The sequence below is a fragment of the Hesperophylax consimilis genome, chromosome 8, assembly GCF_061612785.1.
Source record: "Hesperophylax consimilis isolate HC1 chromosome 8, BYU_Hcon_1.0, whole genome shotgun sequence".
Taxonomy (NCBI): domain Eukaryota; kingdom Metazoa; phylum Arthropoda; class Insecta; order Trichoptera; family Limnephilidae; genus Hesperophylax; species Hesperophylax consimilis.
The window spans coordinates 33,325,650-33,347,939 of record NC_142843.1 but is presented as its reverse complement, the minus strand read 5'-3'; the positions used below and the strand labels follow the sequence as shown (position 1 = coordinate 33,347,939).

The window sequence follows — 22,290 nt, the reverse complement described above, 5'->3', positions numbered from 1 at the left end:
TATTCTGATGGGTCTGATTCTTTCATTTGTTTGATCATTACTTTGCAGTGTACTAACTCCGATGCTTTAGTTATTTTTTAAAACCTAAACAAATAATCTGATACGGAGACACCATTTCCGTGGACGCATGAAGTAATATAGGGGTGAAAAATTAGTGTATAAACTTTGTGCCTTCTTGGGTCAGGATTCGAATCTTTTGATTTTTGGCTTTATTATAATTGTTGTGGTCTTCGTATTCGAACCAACTATGAAATCGCCATAGCACATCGGGCCGTCGAAGTTAACTAGAACCCCATACTCAAGTGGACATTTTTATTGAAAATTGTGCAAACAGATAAAAATAATAAACAATTAGTTTTTATTTCAATAACTTTTTATTTTAAAAAAGGTTAACATAAGTATTTAGCTTAAATGAAAAAATAATTAACACATAACTACAACTAATAATTATGCATATATAACAAACACTTTGCCTCCAGATTTTTTTTCTTTCTCAATGTTATTACTAGTTTTAGATATTTCCGCTTTAACGCAAGATGCTTTCTCACTTGTAGACGAATTGAATTTGGAAAGCCACGGCTTCCTAATTTTTTTATCCCCCAAAACATTATTGTTATAGGATTTGGTGCAAGACATGTCATTTAATAATATTAAATATGCTTCTTCAGAACAATCTCGACAAGAACACATTTTTTCATTACAAACCGGAATCCTGGTGTTATTTAATATTTTCCCTGAGTTTCCACATCGATTCCACGGATCAAACACTTTGCCTCCAGATTTGTTTTCTTTCTCAATGTTACTTCTAGGTTTAGATATTTCCGATTTAACGCAAGATGCTTTCTCACCTTTAGACAAATTGAATTTGGAAAGCCACAGCTTCCTAATTTTTTTATCCCCCAAAACAAAAATGTAACTAAGAATTAAGCCTTGAAGTGAAAAGTTTATGCAAAACAGATAGGCCATGAATAAGTTATTTGAAAATAACCCAAAAATCCATATTAGTCCGAATTGATAGAAAAGGAAAGTGAACCTTCTGACGTCCTGAACGAAATTTTTATCTCTTGAAATAATCGCATGTACGTCGCGTGAGTTGCGATAAATAGAATAAAGAATGCTAAAAAAAAGCACAGTATTTAAAATAATAAATATGAAGATAGGTAAAACGACTGCTAGCCAAAAACCGTATCCGCTCGGATAACAAAAATTATTACTCAGATTGTTTGAATAGCTGTCAGAATCAAAACCCAGAAGAGGAATCATCGGTATCAACGGAAACAGCCACCCAAAAGCTAGAGCAAGAAACAGTTTTGAATTTTCAGAATATTTCATGGATTTAAATACGTTAGCTATCGTTTCATAGTAAAAAAAGGCAATCACAAACATCCAAGAAAAGGTTGAAAGAACCGAGTAATGCAAAATAATTCCGGAGATAATGCATGTGTTTGTGCATGAGTTTTCGTCATTTAAGTCCTGTGTGGAAACATACAAGAAGGTCACCAGCAAGATTCCTATTGAGACAACTAAACTCCTCCTAAGCTTGTGAACTAAGCCATTTCTGCAGGTCTTCAATAGAATTCCTGTGAGGACAACAAAAAACAGACTGATGATGGAAAAAATACTGCCATAAAATGAAATATATGTCAACACTCGATAGTGAAAATTACTAACTACATGTTTAATGTTATCTTGGTTGTGGGCACCATGAATGGTTATAAGCTGAGCGAAATGCGTGAGATGATAACATCTGCAGGTTTCCCAGCCTTCTAGGTCGGTTTCTCCCAGAAACTCGCAGCCTTCAATAGACCACTGGCCTGTGGGTCCTAAACCAAAATCCCAGAAAACGCACTCCCTGTTTTCGCGTTTTTTTCCTGTTTTACACACGTTAGTCTTAAAATTTAAATCTACGTATTCATTTTTACCTAGCTTAGAAATATTTCCTATTTGTATGCTGATGATTTTCCCGTTAACTTTTTTCAGATCGTCGCCAACTTGTTGGTTCGTGTTTGAAAATGCTTTGTCGTTCTGATAAACTATAAATGAGAGATGCGTACCTCCAGTCAGTTGGTTGCTTAGAATTGATGACACATTAACCAAAATAATACCCTGTTCAGAATAATCCGTAGGTGAATCTGAAAAAAAAAACATTTTTTTAAATAAATATAATCGACACGTAATTCTAGATGTTTTGCACCCTCCGCCAATATTTATAGCCAATTCCACGGAATAATATCATCCTACCTACAATACTAGAAAAAGTACGAATATTGGTTCTTAGTTCTCCAAACAAACTATCCTAATGTGGTTGCTCAAGAAATGGTACAAAATGTGAGCCCCCGTTCCTGGTTCACGAGTTCAATAGGTCTCTATGTGACTTCCCTTGCAGCGGTTAATTCAATAAAAAAAAATCCTTAAAAAAAGCTTGATATCGAAATTTTGGATTTGGACCTGTGTCAAATTTTCCTTTTGTACAAAAATTCTATAAAAAATTATTCATCTCAAATAACCTCACACTTGAACTTTATTAAATTGTTTACAGATCATCAATTAGCATACAGAAGAATGAATTACTTCATATAAAACCTTTGGCAGGCAAGTTAGCACTGATTTCTCTTACAGATATGAGCGCCGCATTTGAGACAATTTACCACAACTCTTTCAAAGAGACTAGATGTAACGTTTGGTTTACATTCTTACATCAAAATGGATATCATAAAGTGTAAATTTACCGAATAAACAGATAAGAGAAAGAAGAAAAAGAAAGATTTTCGAAGCTTTATTTATGTTAGTGTTTAATTTTTATCTTCAAAGTTTAAGGCTTAGCAACTGCTATTCCAGAATATTTTTTAATGATTATTTAAATATAATTAGATCGTATATTTTATTACGTGGAAGGATATTATATACTTTAATTGCCACGTGGTAAGGGTCAGGTCCAATTCCATAAATAAAAATGATTACAAAACACCACTGAAATACCGACATTTATCATAACATATATTTGCTATGTGAGTTATTAATTATGTAGGTTATTATATAATCGTACATACCTGAAGTCAAGTATTCAAATGAGGAGCCCAATTTTTCATCTGGATCAGAATAAATTTTTATTCCAACAATAGATTTTTGTCGGGAATTATCTGCAACGGCAAAAGCAATATTCACATTTGGTTTCTGGATTGTTATTATTTGACTTTGATTCATTGGCAGAATCACTTTACTAACTAAAGTTTCCAAATATTTTGGGATTTCCGATGGAATTGTATCATTTTCTCCTAATTTAAGAATAGCGTCCACCATAGTTGCAGTATTTTCGAGACTAGTTGTACTAACAGGAAGGTCCATCATAGCATTCATAGTCTGCATCACATGTTGAATCTGCTTAGCTGGATCCTGTGGAAAAAACAACACATTATTACCATTTTGTCACTTTTGTATAACTTCGTAATGTTGACTGAACACGACAACTGTTGTTGCTGACATCTTCAATGTATTACACATATTTAGATATATGATTATGTTTGACAATTTAAACAAGAGATCAGGAGAAATTAAAATAAGATCATAAAACATAGCCGAAAAGAGTTCAACATAGCCAAAATGCTCCTTTTGGTTTGAGTGAGGATTGAACCTTCTTCCCCAGGGACCGGGTATTAACTGTTGTAAACTTTTAAAATATCTTTTAAAACTCAAAAAAATATATGCTGAGTGCAGAGATTTATTACGTATGTTAATTTCTGTAAATTTTTATAATGTTTCCAAGTTGGTGCGTGAGTGCGACCAAAAATTGATAAAATGCTTTTTAATCGACAACGAGTCTATCTGCCGAGTTTCGGCTAGATCTGATGTTAAAAATAGCAGGGAGCAGATTATGTATTATCTACATATTATAATTTTAAAAAAATTAATTGTAAATTCAAATACAAATGAAAGAGAAATAAATATGATTAGTGTAGTGAACAATGTTATTTACCATTGAGTCGGGTAAACTGGCACTTCTTTCAGTCTTGGACATGAGTGCTGCATTTGACACAATTGACCATGACTTTCTTATAAAACGATTAGATGAATCATTTGGTTTAAACTGTGATGTTAAGACATGGCTGACATCGTACCTGGCCAACCGTTTACAAGCCGTAAAAGTGGGAAAAAACCAATCAAATTATACAACCCTTTCATCTGGAGTACCCCAAGGGTCCGTTCTGGGCCCACTACTCTTCATCCTCTTCACAAATGATGTCGCTAAAATAATCGAATCATTTGGCCTTCTATCTCACTGCTACGCTGATGACCAGCAAGTTTATTTTTACTGCTTACCAGAAGAAATAAACAGTCTAAAAATTCGTATAACTGAGTGTATAGAAGCAATTACTCGCTGGATGACCTCAAATAGATTGAAACTGAATCGCAAAAAGACTGAGTTTCTGTAGACTGCTACAAGCAGACGTCAGCATAACATTGAAAACTCCCCAATAACCATTTCAGGAAGTGACATCACTCCAAAAACGTGCATCAAATTACTGGGTGTCAATCTGGACGCTAATTTTTCCCTTCAAACTCAGGTGAACAGAACTGTAAGCACGGGGTTCTTTCAATTAAGGCAAATTAAAGCAGTGCAGAGAAACCTGCCAACAGAGGCGACTAAATTGCTAGTCAATTCCTATGTTGTTTCACGTCTAGATTATTGCAACGGAATATATGCAAGTCTCCCCAAATTTCAAATTAACAAATTACAATCCGTTTTCAACGCCGCGGCAAGGCTTATCACCGGAGTATCTAAATACTCCCACATTTCAGAGCATCTCAAAAATCTGCACTGGCTCAAATGTCCTGAAAGAATCCAGTTCAAGGTATGCTGGATGGTATTTAAGTCACTTAACGGAATGGCTCCGGCTTATTTATCAGAATTGTGTATTCCAGAAGATTCCGATTCCCGACAGTCAACCCTTAGGTCAGCAACGTCATCAGCTATCGGAAGGTTGAAGGAACCAAAGCGCACACCAGATACTAAGTTCGGTAAGCGTGCTTTCGCCGTGTCAGGACCTAAAGCCTGGAATGGACTGCCACATGATTTGAGAATGATTGCAGACTCGACAGAATTTAGGTCTAAACTTAAAACGCACCTTTTCAGACAGTCGTATCCATAATTTCAGAAACCTCCACTTTCACAGTCGACGGCAATTTAAATTAACAAAATGTAAAAAATACAAAAAATAAAATAAAATAAATAAAAATAATAATAAAAATTAAATAAATAAAAAAGATAACAACTAACAATTTGTAGGCTTTTTAAATAAAAACTATAGCAGATTTAAGGTCATGCGATGACCAGTGTTTTTTGATATAGTGTCCTCTGCGTGCAGTGTTATCTTCTATAAGCATAAACTTTTTAATATAAGTGTGTTTGTCGGAAGTGACTTGCCAGGTAAGTATGTTTTGGTATCTTTTCTAAATAACAAATGTAGATCCTAGGAAATAAATTGTACAGCGCCCTTGAGGTGATTTTTCACAAAAGCGGCGCTCTACAAATTATCCAATTATTATTATTATTATTATTATTTATAGGAGAACCTTTCGCCTAAACTCAAGATTTGTTTGTGTGCAAGGAAAATTTACAAAATACTCACTAAGTTCGCGATGTTTTGTTCACAGTAGTTTAAGTTGGAGATTTTCCAAACGGCTCCGAATCTATAGTCGCCTACACATCTGTACTCTCGGCACGGGTCTGTTCTCTTTATGACATCGTGACCTAAGAATTTCATAAAAATCAAAATCATTTTCCGCTAACATATTGTCCAGATCAAACAAAGCAATTAGCAACAGAAGTATAAATGTATTTTATACACTGGTAATATTAACGAATCTCAGAGAAATATAAAACAGAAAAGACGCAGAAATTAAAAAGGTGACGGTCGCAACTGGGAACTGAACCATAAAACAAAATACAAACCACTATTTTGAAAATTTTGCGTCAAAAAGACGATTGGATTATTGACTATTTTCGAATAGCCTACATCATTGCTTACTGAAGAGAACAACTCCAATCGTTCTTAAATTTAAGATGAAAAGGCTGTTTATATTTTTTTCGTACATTATTTTATGTACATGTATTAGCTAGATTTATTTATTGTTAATTGTTATTTAGATTTGCGTAATGTGAACTCTGTAAAACCAGCGCTTAACATGATCATGACAAGTACTAAAATGTATTGTTTGCAGTTTACTCTACATTATTCCATAAAATAAATGATTACACGTAAACTGTATCAAACCTTTTTACTTTAACACACAGACACTTTTATTTGACCACGGTCGTTTTGACTGCGATCATTTCGCTTACAATCATTTTGCTTACGATCATTTCGCTTACGATCATTAGCTCATTGAGGATGTCCCCGGCAACAAAATTTCATGCTATTTTCAAATTTCTGAGGATACAAGATTTTGAATTTTTGGAAAATACTGAATACATAAGCCGTCAAAACGTTTATATTCACGGCCGGCCGAAAAGCCTAAGCCACACGATGCATTCGAATTATAAATTGTACTGCGTGTGACGTCACGAGACATAATTGCATAAATTTAACAAATTTTGACTTTGAAAACTCGTAACCATAAGATATCGAATAATTAATTTTACTTTTTTTTTTTTTTTTTTTTTTATTTTTTTTTTTTTTTTTATTTTTTATATATACAATAATATTATTATTGGGTTTATAAAAACAGTTTATTTTTAAACAAGTTCTGCTGTGTAATTATTATTACGCGTGACAGCTGTTTCGCCCTCTGAAGGCATTATCAAACTGTGGGTAGCCCACTTACAGACGATAAATTTATATTATTTCTAGGTAGGTATTTTAATTTCATTTACTGATTTCTTAATTGATTTCTAAGTAAAATATCAAAAATTATTAATGGTTATTACCCCAGCAAAGTTTCCCCAATTAGTGTAATGTTTAAATTTGACTGAATGTCTTTATGTTAGTTATTCCCAAACGATGACTCATAGGGTTATTTTAATAGCATAATTAAGTACTTCATAGTGCACTCATATTTGCATTAGGTTTGAAGATATCTAGTAGGGGTGAACGAATTATATTTGTTTGTTCATTAATTAGAATAGCTTTTGGATTATTAGAGTTTTTGTTAATTTCTAACTGCTCTAAAAGATTCAGTTTACGGCCTTTATTTTGTATGTGTAACGGAGTTGGTATTATTGTATATATAAAAAATAAAAAAATAAAATGGAGTTCTACAAATTAAACTTAATAACAATAAATTAATTTTACTGTTGTTATTAACTCTATATAACGATCCTCGTTGAGCTATTGAGACTTAATTATTTTTCTTAATTTTTTAATCGATATTATATCTCAATTTAAGTATTACCCAACATTATCCTCATTAATTCCCATATTTTTGGCTGCTATCTTGTGTACCATTACAAAGAATAAATAATAAATTTTCAACCTAGTTAGTGACTTGAAGTTGATTTTCATTCAAATGGGATATGTCGACTTTTCTATAAGTCTAGAATAGAATTTTATAAATCATACATTAATGCACACAAACAGAAGTTTTATTATTAGTCCTCGCACATTTGATTTTCCACGAAAATTAATTTCTTTCAAATTTCTAATAAAAAATCACTTCAATTTTATGTAAAAGATTAACAATTTTGTAACATTTATAATCACAGTATTGCTGTCTTACCTGTAATTCAAATTTGTGCGCTACCTAAGGATTTAGATAACGTTTCGGACAGCATTACAATGTCCATCATCTGCCTTGATGATGTAAATTGTAATGCTGTCCAAAACGCTGGTTAAAGAAGTAGGTAGCGTAACAGAGCATAATACCCAAAAAATGGTTCCATGCTAACTCAACACAGTGACTATTCAACACACTTTTAAAAAGTGATATAAAGTCATTAAAAACGATGATTTAAAAAAAAAAAAAAACGGCTTTGTATAACTTTTAAAAGATGTGATGAATTATTATTTAGATGATTTATCCGGTCACTCCAAAAAATAAATCATTTCAGTAACTGACAAACTTTCACTTAACTTTAACGTAACTATTGTAAAAAATAAAGGAAATTTAAAAAAAATCTCTATCGGACATATTAAATATATTAAATATTGCGAATTTAAATTGTGATCAATTAAAATTAAAAATACATATATTTAATGAAAAATATATTACCTATTTCAGTCTCCGGGAAGAATTGAGTATCCTCGCAAAATAGCAGTTTCCTTGTGAATGTGACATTCTCCTTTGAAAAGTATTTTAACAAAATGTCATCTCCTTTTGTTACGTGTAACAATATTTTGTCACCGTAGTCCAATTTCTCTGATATCTTAACATTAACTAAAATTTCACTGTTCATTATCTTAATTGTTGGGCCCATTTCTTTTGGGCATTTGTCGTTAGGACAAAGTTTTCCTTTCAAATCATCTAAATTTTGAGATTGAATATCCAGCAAATACCTTAAGAGTATAACATGCTTTATCATTAACACGGATGTGTTTTTATATAAATGTTGGTTTCTCACAAATACAAACTTTTCTGAGTCGATTGAATAATAATCCCTTGTGTTTGTGCAAAGACACCAATAGTTTCCATTTTCTATTGCTGTGACACCGAACTCTTTGGTATTATTCAAAGCTTTGATTTCCATTCGTATTCTCTCTATTTTGTTTAGGGATTCGTGGAAACACCAAACTTCTTCCAATATTGGTATGGGTTGGGAGATATTAAAAATGATGAAATCGTTGCTAAAAACAAAAATTCTCAATTTCAATTTGTAATGATTTAAATTTTCACACCCTGAAGAAAAAACCCCACCCTGGAAAAAGAAAATTATTAACACAGTAAGAAATACAGTGGAAAACAGGATACCAGCGACATCTAACGAAAATTATCGGACTAACGACAGGAAATAGCAATGAGAAAGAGGGCGTATTTTATGGGAGGGCCGAGCACACATAGCGACCAATCAAAGATAGCTGCGCATGAACAAAGAACAAACACTTTGTCAATCTTTAATAGAATATGGTATCATAGCATGGGGAAGAGCAAACGCTGCCGCCATTGATCCAATATCTGAAATGAAACTATTGAATTTGGGAGCCACCTTTCGGCTGGTGCCCCAAAATACTTGATAAACCTGCTTGAATCTGTGCAAAGGAGAGCGATCCGTCTGATTGACAATCCGTTGTTAACAGACCGATTGCCTTCTCTAATGCATAGACGCAATGTAGGCATGCTGTGTCTGTTCTACAGGTATTTCAATGGAGCCTGCTCCAAGGAGCTAGCAGCATTGATTCCTGATGCACCGGTGCACGTGCGCGAAACTCGACGGACACGAACTGAACACTCGTTCACGGTTGACGTTGGCTTCATGAGAACGGGCCGTTTTTACGACTCGTTTTTGTGTAAGTCGGCTCGTATGTGGAACGAGCTACCGGCATCTGTTTTTCCTCCCTCCTATAATCCGAGCCTCTTCAAGGCCCGCATTAACAATTCCCCTCCCACAGCCCCTACCTTACTCCGCCTCACAACGCCGCCCAACCGGGTGGTGACATAGTTCCCCTGTCTGTGCACTCCACAGGCAGGGACACTCTTGTGAGGTGTCACATAAAAAAAATAAAATAAAAAAATAAAAAAAATAAAAAAATAAAATAAAAAAAAGTATCTAAAGCTTAGAAACTTATAATAAAGATTATCCTCAAACTACCAATCACAAGCAGTTCGGATGAAATCTTTAGGAAAATCTGTGTTATGGACATTAGGCAACTTTATGCCAAAAACATACTAACATACCTCTTCAAACACAAAACTACTTTTGACAATATCCAAACTGCTCGTGATACTAGAACCAAAGGACATAATTTCTTACAAAAACCTTTCGCTAAAACAACTTTTGGCAAGAGAAATTTTAGATATTTTGCAACAAGGCTATATAATGCTCTCCCACTAGCCATTAGACTGAACGAATTTTTTTTGAAATATAAAACAGACATCAAGTCTTGGATCATCAGCCAAGACAGATCCATGATCAAAAATTTTATAAAAATCCCTACATAAGTATGTACTCCAACTAGATGCTGATTAACAAATTTATCATTTATTATTATTATTTATTATTTTGTATCTTTTTCACAATGTCATTTAATGTAATGAAATATTTTATGTATGAAAAAATATGTAAACACTAATTCATGTATCAAATACGTCTGTCTCGACACAGGTTTATCCTAGTGATACAGACATCGAAAAAAAAAAACCTGTAAAAAAACTTTATATTGATAATAAAAAAAATAATAAAAAAAATGATTTACTACCGAAATCGTCTCAGGAGTTAGAGAGTTCAATGTACACTCACATAAACAATAGAAACTCTTTGTTAAGTAAAGGGATCGAAAACGCGCGGTTATGAACTCGGTTATGAAAGGTCCGAAAAATCAGTTTTAGGGAAATAAATGACAGTTTCTGATGACAAGTGAACCGAAATAGAAAGGATGTAAGGAAATCAGTATCAGAATGCATAATCTTAACCACTGAGGTATCGGAAAAGTAAAAAAAGACGATAGTTGAGACTAAAACATTTGAAATACATGTTGCAGTGGGTCCCAGCGAGATGACCAATCCCTAAGACAGTCATTGAACTCAAACAAAGAGAATTCCTAAGAAAAACCTTATATTTTTATCGTGTAAACAATACACGAAAAGGATTAATAAAGGCACAAATTAATATTTTATTGCTCAATTATTTAACACAGCCGAGAAAGAAGTGTTTAGATAATCGAAAACTCGTAAAAATTAATTACAGGAACCAAAATACAGAGAGATATAGATAGTACACAAGGAATCGTATTCTAAACACGGTAATATATTATCCCAAAATTGCATCTTACGAGAGAAAGGGATATAAGATGGGTGTTTTTCAAGGTAATATGGAAAGACATTGCCCACTTGCAGGGTCGGATTAGGTAATAAAGTCAATGAAAGCGCTTACGAAAAGAAGAAAATAACGCCATAAGAAAACTGATGGGAATAATATTGGAACACACAGTATATTGAATATTAACAATGAGTACATAAATTTCACATAAGGGTATAAAGGAAAACATTTGAACTGTGTTTTCCAAGTGAAGTTTAAATAGAAAGCAAGGTTATGGAAGAGAGGACGCATGCAAACTGACAGATTGGCAAGTATAACAGTATAATGATTAGAATAACAGTACTATGAAAATGATTTGAGAGAGATACAACAAAAATACAGTATGGGGAAGATTTTCACATATCATATGAGAATGGAAACGTATTTAAGAAACAGAATCCAGTGCGAACATAAACTTACCTGCTAAGACAAGAACAATAGTGATTGAATTATGAAACACAATCCCGAAAAGAACAGAAATTAATGGGAACATTCTTAAAAAACTAAAGAAATAAATAAGCAACGTTGAATATGAAATGAACAGAGGAAATACAGTAATGGACTGGTACTATCCTCAGAACACAAACAAAATTAAACACGATTAGAAAAACACACTTAACCTTACGACGAACTCTATGAAAATAATTAAAGAATGCTGGTCCGGGCCTGGAATCTGAGAAACAAGAAAAGTAAAATTTGGGGTGTTGACCATTTATATCTTTGTCATCTGAGTAAGTGACAAGATGTGTTTACCGGAAACTAACGACAGATATATTCGAATTTACAGGTTGATTGACAACCATATTGTGTTTAAAATGAAATTGACTTAAGTAATTTTGGTATTAAAGGCAGTATAAATAGACATGCAAAGCTCATTCTTGATTAGTTTTTCGGGAGTTTTCGGAAGTAGGAGATCGAGGAAGGAGTGTAGTTTTTAAACGCGTGAATACGTCGCGACAGGTAATTAATACAAACCCCTGGACTTTTGAAATTTCGTGAATTTTCTACATATCGTCGCATTAATTCGTAGACCGCGTAACTCCAAATTACGTTTTAAATGCCATCTGGTGTTAAAATTAGTCCCGCATCGACTAGTAAAACTCGCAAATTTAAAAAAAAATAACTTTTTAGATAAACACAAATCAGGAAACTGTGTAACACCATGGTGCCATTTTTAGTCGCGAATACTTCGAAACTCCTTAATTCAGTATTGGCCGGTGAGCAGTGCGCGCCAGTTGTGTTGAGATTTATTTACGGCGTAGTAGTTTTACCGTGAAATTAACTGAGGTAAGTTGATTTATCAATTTTTAACATTTCATAACTTTAAATTTAGTGTTTGTATCTTATTTTTAAGTTACCATAATTACGCTAGAGGAGTTAAAAAATTTTCTGTACATTGATTTTTAATTTACGCACTTTTAGAAATGATTTGTTATTAAATATTGTTTTGTTTCAGTATATTTATCAGATTAAACTGTATTTTTTAATGAAATGTGATTTATACTATTCACACTTGTATGAATACTATGTTATTTTTTCCATAAATTCATATTTATAAGTGTTTTTAACCTCCCGTTTGTAAAATAACGGAGTTACGTATTTTTCGTACAAATCGAAATAGTAATATCAAGGTACATAGACCTATGGCGTTACAGACAAACATACTAAGCTCACCAATAACTTTTAAAAAAATGTATATCAAGCCGATAAATATTCTTGTTGTAAATAAGTCTTTACGTAGTTACCTAATGTTAAAAAATAAAGAGTGGAGTTTTAATTTTTTTGTTTGTTTACAGCCAGCTGCCACCATGAACCGCAAAAAAACGCTTGTGCAAAGTAGCTGAGACAGACCATACCAACATCAATGCAAGAGTATCAAATGCCCCTATTCGACTACCAGTTCTGTTCTCGCCGCCCGCTAGTGCAGTCGCTTTAATCTCGCTCCGGAGTTACAATTCTCAAACCTTGTAGTACTACCGAAAATAACGAAAATTTTCGCTTTTTTTAATATTTTTTACATATACGTTATCAGTATCACTATTTACAACACAACAGTGTATTTCTTTTGTTTAAAAACGGGCTTTTGCCCGTTTTTACGAGTGTTTTCCGTACTACGCAGTACTTTGTCGTATTTGCGTACCCGTTTTTGTGTTTTTTCTTTCTATTTAACAATATAAATTCAGTTATACGTTCGATCCTCTATCGCCCATACTTTTCCCGTTAAAAAACAGTGATTTTGTGATATTCCTTTGTGAAAATAGTGTTTTTTTTTTCTCCAGGGCAGTGACCTTATTGTTACCATGTTTTTCTCTAGTCTTTTTCCAGAACTCTCTAGAACGTTCTAGAAGCTCTCGAGTAAACATTCTTCTGTGACGTCACTTGTTTACAAAATTCTTTCCTTTCTCACCACGTGCTATTTTTTTTTTTCAATGGATTGTTCTAGAGCGTTCTAGAGCCTTCTGGAATCTTCTAGAGGCTTCTGGAAGCTTTGTTGGATCAATCCTAAATACTTTTTTTTTATATTTATTGATTTTTCTTTAAAACATTTTTCGATATCCAATTTTGACATTTCTTCATATGTATTGACATTTTTGAAAAGTTTTTTCCCGACTTTTTTTCCCTATTTTTGGGGAAAATTTTGTAAAATCTGGGGAAAAAATATTTTTTCCCCATTTCTTTTTTTTTTTTCCTTTTTTGTCTTTTTTTCCCTCTTTCTTTATAAATGGCGTCTAGTGAGGGTCCTTCCGATGATTCGGACAGCTCCATTGGGAATTCTGCGATTCCTCCGAAGAGTCGTAAATAATTGTTGAAAGAAATTGAGGATATTTTATCCACCATTCCGCCTACTGCTGGACCTTCTAAAGCCACAAAATATAAAAAAAAGTCCCATAGGGATATTGTTACAACTGAGGCAGACAGTGAAGCAGGAGCTGCACAAACTACTGCCCGGCATATTCCGACTATAGCTGATAACCAGGAAGTGCCCTCCGCTGCTCCCTCCACCACTCCGACTGCTGAAAATAAAAAAACGAGCTGAAGCAGGTACTACACAAACTACTGCCCAGGATACTCCGACTAGAGCTGATAATCAAGAAATGCCTTCCATTGTTCCCTACACCACTCCGAATGCCGAAAATAAAAAACGAGTTAGGTACAGTGACTCGCCTGGCAATCAAGAAATGAAGGCAATTCCAGCTCTGGAAAAATGCCAAAAAATTCGTGTAATAATCTCAGATGGTAGTAACAAGCTTAATAAGGCTGATAAAAACTTGCTGAACTCCACCCTAGATGACCTCATGTCGGACATTACTCGTCTGATGTTGGAAATGAACACTCTCTCGACAAGAAGTTCTACCATAGACGAGATGTTGAATGCTCAATCGGCCATTACAACTAGGCTAGACCTGCTCATTAACTCTCGATCAGTTCCTGCTCCTACTATGCCACTACATAAGGAGACTTTCTCCTATGCTAACGCTGCTGCTAACCTGCCTGCTTCAAAAAAGATTCTGTTGAACGGTCATGAACGACCAATTCCTCAGAAACCGCTGACTGTCCTATTCTATCCTCAGGTGCCGGAGGGTAAAACTTCGGAGGACACTCTGAAGAAGCTTGAGAAAGTTCTCAACCCTAAACAAGATGACTTCCAGATTGTTCGGTCCCGCAAAATCAAGGGTGCTGGCATGGCTTTCCAAGCCAGAGACAAAAAAGGATTGGAGAACATCAGGAAGGCCGAAGCGAAGCTCGCTGCAAATGGTCTTAAAATGATCAATCCACTTGGACGCCTTCCCAAGATTGTCTTATACAATGTCCCTAAAGGAGAGCAATCTGCAGACCAGGAGCTCTTCTCTGAGGTCTTTACCAATAATCTAGTAGGTCAAACGACGCTTTCTCTTGAAGATCATCTTAGAACCATGCGGCGAGTTTCGCTTTTTGGCAAGAGAGACACTCCCACCATGAACATGGTGGTTACATGTCACCCGTTAGCCAGAAAAGTTCTCATAGACAGCGGTATGTGCTTCCTTGGATGGAATGCCTGCCGTACTCGGGATTATACGGGGGCAACCAGGTGTTTCAAATGCCAACAATATGGGCACATTAGTAAGTATTGTCAGCAAGACAATGAAACCTGCCGTCACTGCGCCACTTTGGGGCATAACTACGAGACTTGCCCTAAGAAAGCCCTTCCCGCTGTCTGTGCCACTTGTACACGTTTCAAAAAACCTGCCGACCATCCCACAGGGGATAGAGATTGCCCTGCCCAAGCTGCTGCAATCAATGTACAAGTGAGGATGACAGACTATGGTTCAAGTTAATCTTATGGCACTGGCAACTCTACATGTTTCTTGTTTCTTCTTTCTAGCATATACTTATCTACTTTTATAGTAATCCAAACAATGTGTTTCATATGTTTTTATTTTTACTTCTTTTATCTAATTCTCTTATTCTTTCAGGTAAAACTTTATGATTGTTAAATTGTTGACTTTATATTGTTTATTGCGATCTTAATTTTCATCTACTTAATAGACACTAATGTTTTCTGACTGTATGTTTTTTTTTTCTTTTTTTTTTCTTTTCTTTTTTTTCTATCTTAGATCTTGAAACCATTCAGACCAGAACTGAACTCCATTGCTTGTTTTGTGTTGTTTGATATCCCCATAAGGGGTTGTTCACGGACCTAGTCCCCGCATAAGCTCACTGAAGCTCTAGCACTTATGGAACTCTGCCAGACATCTGTGCCACCCCTGAGGGTGGTTGTGGGTCAGAGGGAAGTCCGTGCTGACCTGGGTGCCTTCTGCCCTGCCTCCGACTTCCTGACGCTTTTCTCCCCTAGGGTCTTTAGGGTTAATCCCTATCATCCCATATACTTTCTTCTGGGCACCACCACGAGGTCGGCTTAGGGGCGCGACACTTGGACCTGCATTTGTCTTCCCAACCACCACCAATCCATCCTCGGGACTGCCAGCTGCGAGGCATTGAACCACTTTTCTTTTGTGTTTTCTTTTTCTCTTGCTTACAGCTCACCTGAATTCGGTGACCACACGATATTCGCGATGGTTACTGATCATGTATTTTTTTTCTTTTTTTTTCTTATTTACCATGTACTTCTCATCTCTTTTCTCTACTTTAGGTTGCTGATACTTTGGTACAATATGTTCCTCTTTCTTTTTTCTCCCTTTTTCGTTCTCGTAAATAGACTGTGAATTCTACGCTTTCTAACTTTGTCCTGATTTTCTATGTTTATTTGTTCTTGTTTTAAATTTTTGAGAAGTATTCATTGATCATAACACCCATTGTAGTCACTCATCTGTAAGCGCTTGCATACCGCTTCCTAACACCGTATGCGGGGACATTGAAGGTCTAACTTCACTTTAAATTGTAGAGCCGTTTATTCAAAAAAATTAGATTCTTGCGAGAACTCCGAAGGGGTGACCATAAGTCACCTATACCGGGGTGGGAAAGCGGTGGGTAACTTCAATATTCGACTACCACGTTTAACTAAAATTTTCGAGAAATTAAACGAGAGCACAAAATTTCAGTTGCCACAGTTCAAAAAAAGACCTGTTTTTAGACATGCAAGTATATTTATTGTTCAGAATGACTGGTCTTTGATGACTGTACCTGACGAAAACCAAGAGAATATTGACCCAAATATGGTCGTCGAAGGAACACCCAGCACTGTCATGATAACTAAAGATGGTAGTCTTACTAATGTACATTTATTTAACCCATGTTTGCCATCGGATGAAATGGTTCCAAGCACTGCTACTGTAGCCACCGATTGTGTTCTGCTGACTGCTGAAGACATAGGTCATGATTCTAAATTGTTAAAAATCTTCCACGACCTAACAAATACCACAAACCTTGCCGTTTAAAACACTGCCATCTTTATTTGCAATGAAGAAGGCCTTCACCAGGAGCAAACAGTTACTGACCAACTCTCGGCTAATATTGCAAAAGTGCCTATCAAAGACACGCCTTCAATTAGTCCTCACATCTGCAGTTTTTGTCCCCACCATACTTTTCCATGACTATAACTCAATTATATCTTCGAAAGAGGCCTGATGGGATAAACCTGCAGCCTATAGTTATTGTACCAAACGATTGTGATTCAGTAGTTGGTTCAAATTTACCCGGTGATGACGCTTCTATTGAAAATGAACACAATGAACCAAAACGAAACCGAAGATGGAAAAAATGTGAAACCAAAGAAAGTAATTGGTCTGTCAGAATTAATTAAAAAAAAAACGAGAAAACGGAGAACATTACTTGGGGAGGAAAAAAATGGACGAAAAGTGGAAGTATGACCTGCTAAATGTCGAGAAGAAATTACAACCTAAATGCGATTGCAAATTATCAAAGAAGGACTCGTCTAAATTACAATGTCTAAAACTGACGAAGCAAAATAGACAGGACATATTTGACTCATTTTGGTAATTAACTTGGGCAGAGACAAAATTTATGATTAAAACTTTGGTAACTGGAAAGCCAATTCATAAAAAACGCGGGTTGGCGGAAATTTCCCGAAGAAATACATCAACCGAACTTTTTTTGAAATGCAAAAGTGACAGACTAAGAGTTTACAAACAAATGTTTTTAAATACATTATGCATGGGAGAATGGATCATAAAAAGTGGGCCAAGTGCGATCCTGCTCCCTGCTTTGTAAGGACGGGTTGTTTCGGAAAATTTGAACAATTCATCGAATTTCAACGTTCATTTCCGGGTTCTGTGAAAGTTCTATTAAAGTTCTGTTAATATATCATTATAGGCTATTTGCTTGACAGAACTGAAATAAAAACAGAACTTGAAAAAATCATTCGCATAACTGGAAAATGAACGTTGAAATTTGTTGAATTGTTCAAATTCTTCCAAACAACCCGTCCTTAGAGAATCCACAAATAATGGAAAGTGACCAAATAACCGCTTTGCATCGTTTTTTCGATTTCGATTTGCCAAAAGTAGAATCTCACTACTGTAGATCGCAATCATCTAGATTATACCTAGAACCTCTATGGGAATCTAAATATTAGCTTTACAGATTCTATAAAAAATAACTACTGCCAAGAAAATAACGAACAACCACTTTCTATTGAAACTTTTCTTAAGACATTTGATTCAAAAAAATATTTCCTTTTTTCACCCAAAAAAAGATTTATGTGACACCTGTGAATCATTTAAAATTGAAAACATTTCGGAAATCGTTTACAAAGAGCACATAACATTGAAAAAAGAAGCAAGAGAAGAAAAGATCAATGATAAACAATCTAATAATTAAGTTTTTACCATGGATTTGCCATCAGCTCTCTTGAGCCCCAAATCCGACTTTTCTTCCATGTATTACAAGACTAAACTGATAGATCACAATTTTACAATGTACGACCTAAAACGCAAAGATGGATACTGTTTCATTTGGAATGAGTCAGAGGGCGGATTAACGGCAAATGAATTTTCTTCCATTAAAAATGCTGGAAGAATTTACTGAAAAGCATCCTCTTCAGCTCGGAGTCGAAATTATTTTGTACAGCTATGGCTGCACTTACCAGAATCGCAACGCCACACTTTCTAATGCACTCTTGAATTTTTCAATTGCAAAGAACGTAAGATTGTGCAAAAATATTTACAAAAAGGCCATACAGAAATAGAGACCGACAGTATGCATTCTGCCATCGAGAGAAAGATATGAAATAAAAAGATAAACGTCCCTGCAGATTACGTGAATATTTGTAAAAATGCATGCCTAAAATCTCCTTATCAGGTGAAATATTTACGTCACGATTTTTTTTAAAACATAGAAAGATCATTGAAATTTTATAAGTCCATTCGGCCAGGAAAGAGAGCTGGCGATCCAGTTGTTACCGATCTAAAAGCTATAAAAAATACCCAAGGAAAAATATTTTACAAATTAAGGGACACTCATAGCAACTGAATCCAATACCGGAAAGAATTCCTAACACACAAGGCATCCAATTCAAAGATTTGCCAGCCCTTTATACGGAAAGAATTAAAATCAAGAAGGAAAAGTACCTGCATTTACAAGACTTGAAACAGACATTAGAAAAGGATTACCACTCCTTCTACGATAACCTTCCGCATCATTAAAATCAGTAAAAATGCACCTAAATAGACTGTCTCCTCATAAAATAATTATTATTCTCATTTATGTTTGCTGATAAATTACTTTATTATTTTTCATTATTTCTTGTACGATACCTACTTTATTTTATACGTATTGGAATACATACTTTTTATTTTATTTACCACTTCAGGTCTTATTATTTAATTTCCAAATTAGTATTAGTATTGTGCTGTTATGCTTTGTGTACTAAATACTTTTATATTTATCCTGTTATTTTTACATACTGAGACTAAATATAAAAGTCCATTAGGATGTTACTGAGTAATTCATAAAATAAATATCGCAGTTCTGTATTGTTCATAAAACTGTTCGCAGAAAAGTATGTATCTTTTGTAAAATACGTATCTCCATTCTCGGTTTGTATGTAAACTTCCTAACTCCGATTTGAAATAGAAAGCCTTAACTTACAAAAGTTTGAAGATTGCCAATAAATTTCAAAATATATTATATCTTCGAAACATATTTTTTTTAATTGCGAGGTTTTTTGTGCCTCCTGTAAAATTTGACATTTGGTGGTTACGCATTCTACGAATTAATACGACGATATACTAAATTCTTTGTTGTCTTTGATCACTTAGAAAATTGTCAGTGTAATTTTAATTACCTATTCAGTTTTAAGGCGATGCGCTACTAATGCAAAATCATGTGTTTTTGGTTTGAAAATTTGGTGGCCTAGAAATGTTTCAGATGTTGAATACATCTTGGCCTTTGAAATAATCGAGTATTTTTTATATAAGTCTTTTTATAAACCCAGAAAAACATAATTTAGAAGGCCTATGAAAATTGCTTTGAAGTTCAAAATTTCCTACTTACGAACCCATTTTCGGTTATGGTTTTATTGTATAATGTGGCAAATTAAGTTATTTATAAAATGATCTGAAAACATTTAAATATTTATGCCTGAACATCTACAAAATAAAATAAAAGGCACTTTTTGATCATGTTTTATGTTAACGCGAAATATGCGAGAACTCGGTGTGTCAAAATGTTGCGCGAATTGTAAAATTTTTTCGTAAATATTATTTACGTAAATAATATAAAATATCAATATTTTCAAAATTGTAATTGCAAAAAGTTGTTGTTTATTGTCATTAGAATGAATCAAATGATTGTTTATTTTTAAATGCGTGTTAAAAACGGTAGTCGTAGGTAAATATTTACAAAATTCATTATATAAATGCCTCAAGAATATGTGAATCGTAAAGTTTTTCAGAAATGCACTATAAATACCGTTTTAAAAATATCCTTTACTAGTTACCAATATTTTTATGTGGAAAAAAGTGACTCTTTAATACGTAATAAAAAAATAAAAATGTATGGACGAGATAAAAAAGGAAGTGAGAGTTTCATTGCAAATTTTTTTTATCAAAAGAATTGTGTTTTTAAAATGTGAAGTTTCATAGATTTTTCATACGTTTTACGGATTAAAATACAGGTATGTTTTTTAAAAATCAAAATTCGTTTTAAATTCCAAAATCTATGTATTTAGAAATGAAAATGTTTATTTATAATAAACACGTCTGAAAGACTATTTTATCTAGTTTTTAGTTCAGTTTTTATTTTTGCAAGATGATCAATATTAACTAATAGAGGAGAACATATATAACACACGGGAACAATTGGGAATTTCGCGCACGAAAGTACGTTTGCTCAAAACTTCCTAAGTAATAAAAACCATTATCTAAAGGGCAATTACAGCCGATAATAATTCAATTTTTATTAGCTTTTTACGCTTTCTTCGCCTTCAAAACTTCAGTATCCTATTAAAATGTTTCATAGTGACTTACTCTGTGCGTGCATATTTGATCTCCACTTTGGTACGTTCCGGAGAATTCTCGTGCAGTCTGCCATCCCCTCCTTGTACGGCTGGCAGGACACACAACCTCGGGAACTTCTGGTCACACCTGGCAGGATTCAGCTCGTTGTTCCGCACGTCCACCGTCGCGCAGTCTCCCGGTGCACTGCCCATGGCGTTCGTGCTCCATCCCTCGAATATCTTTGATGTAAAGTTCTCTACCTTTCCCATGTTTTCATCTCCGATACGCCAGTTCACGAATGGTCCATTTTCATAAACTCTCTCGTAGTCAGTCCAAAAAATATTATACTCAAGTTCTTTTGACTGCTCCAATTCATAAATCGATATGTTTTTATAAAAATCGATTGGGACTGTATTGCCATGGCATCTATCATACTTCTCCGAGCTAGTTTCTGGAGGTTTAACCATGGATGGCCCAGACGTTGGGAAACCATTTAAAGCGAAGCTGATCCCAATGAGACCAAGCGTGTTTACAACAATCTCGAATGCAAATTTCAATACCATTTTGAATTGTTTATTCAGGGGGGAAACCAGGTAAAATATTCACTACGATATAAAATAAAATCTATTTTTAATGCATATCTTGTTATATAAGATATGATTATAATTCTACATCGAATTATTCAATTCTTTAGTTTTACATGGCATTATTATATTGTATTAAGACTAGGTATTATATTCAAAGTGTAGCATCGTTCTGGCTAACTTAATAAAATCGTTTAACTTTCCATTTTTAACATGATACAATATTCAACTAACTCTTTTTCTTCAGTTCTGAAAAATGAAAGAATATAAATACAATTTGATTATTTTAGCATTAAAATAAATATGAAAAGGTATTATGTAAAAATTCTAACTTAACTAATTGTAATTCTAATATGAGTGTAAAAGGGTTATGGATATTTTCAGAATTGGCTTGAGTGGTTAAATTGTTGTCGCTTGTGTAATCTCTTTCATTGCATTTTAAGACAATTCCAGCAGAAAATTATCATGAAATGGTTTTAATTCTAGTATATACCATCGTTGAACCTGAAATTACAACGAACATTCCAGAACACAAATTATCAATGACATTCAATCTTGCCCGTTTTCGTAGAAAGCTGGGGTTCGATTTTTTTCCTTTAATTTCTCTTGAATTCCTATTTTCATGAAAACTAAATTTTAAATATTATACTACGAACTGATTTAGAAGAGACGGATAACCAAGATTAAACATTTTTATTTTAGAGATGAATTGTGAGATTTTTATTTGGTCTTAAGTCTTAACACTATCATCTATTTTTTTTAACTTAAAATGTATAAATATCAAAATAGTTGAAAAAGTTCTGTAAACATCTGCTTCTTCGCAATATGGTATTTATTAGAGGCGTATTTATTTATTTTACGTATA

The 22,290-nt window shown here is 34.1% G+C and overlaps 1 protein-coding gene across 1 annotated transcript; it reads right to left on the bottom strand.

Moving 5' to 3' along the window:
* Window positions 1-411: 411 nt before the first annotated feature.
* Window positions 412-21,353, bottom strand: LOC149421916 (uncharacterized). Its single transcript, XM_089634604.1, has 6 exons — window positions 20,872-21,353; window positions 8,206-8,777; window positions 5,628-5,749; window positions 3,226-3,393; window positions 3,051-3,140; window positions 412-2,132 (listed from the first exon to the last, which is right to left on the bottom strand). Exons 1-5 carry the CDS (start codon window positions 21,306-21,308, stop codon window positions 3,108-3,110), a joined length of 1,332 nt encoding a protein of 443 aa, XP_089490730.1. The 5' UTR covers window positions 21,309-21,353; the 3' UTR covers window positions 412-2,132; window positions 3,051-3,107.
* Window positions 21,354-22,290: the final 937 nt, after the last annotated feature.

What these genes read in the sequence shown, in the direction of transcription:
- LOC149421916 (XM_089634604.1), bottom strand. Translation starts at nt 21,308, where the DNA reads ATGGTTAAACCTCCAGAAACTAGCTCGGAGAAGTATGATAGATGCCAT. An exon ending in ATCAAATATGCACGCACAGA is followed by an intron (nt 8,778 to 20,871) that starts GTAAGTCACTAT and finishes TTTTGTTTTTAG; the next exon opens with CAACGATTTCATCATTTTTA. An exon ending in AACAAAACATCGCGAACTTA is followed by an intron (nt 3,394 to 5,627) that starts GTGAGTATTTTG and finishes TTTTTTCCACAG; the next exon opens with GATCCAGCTAAGCAGATTCA.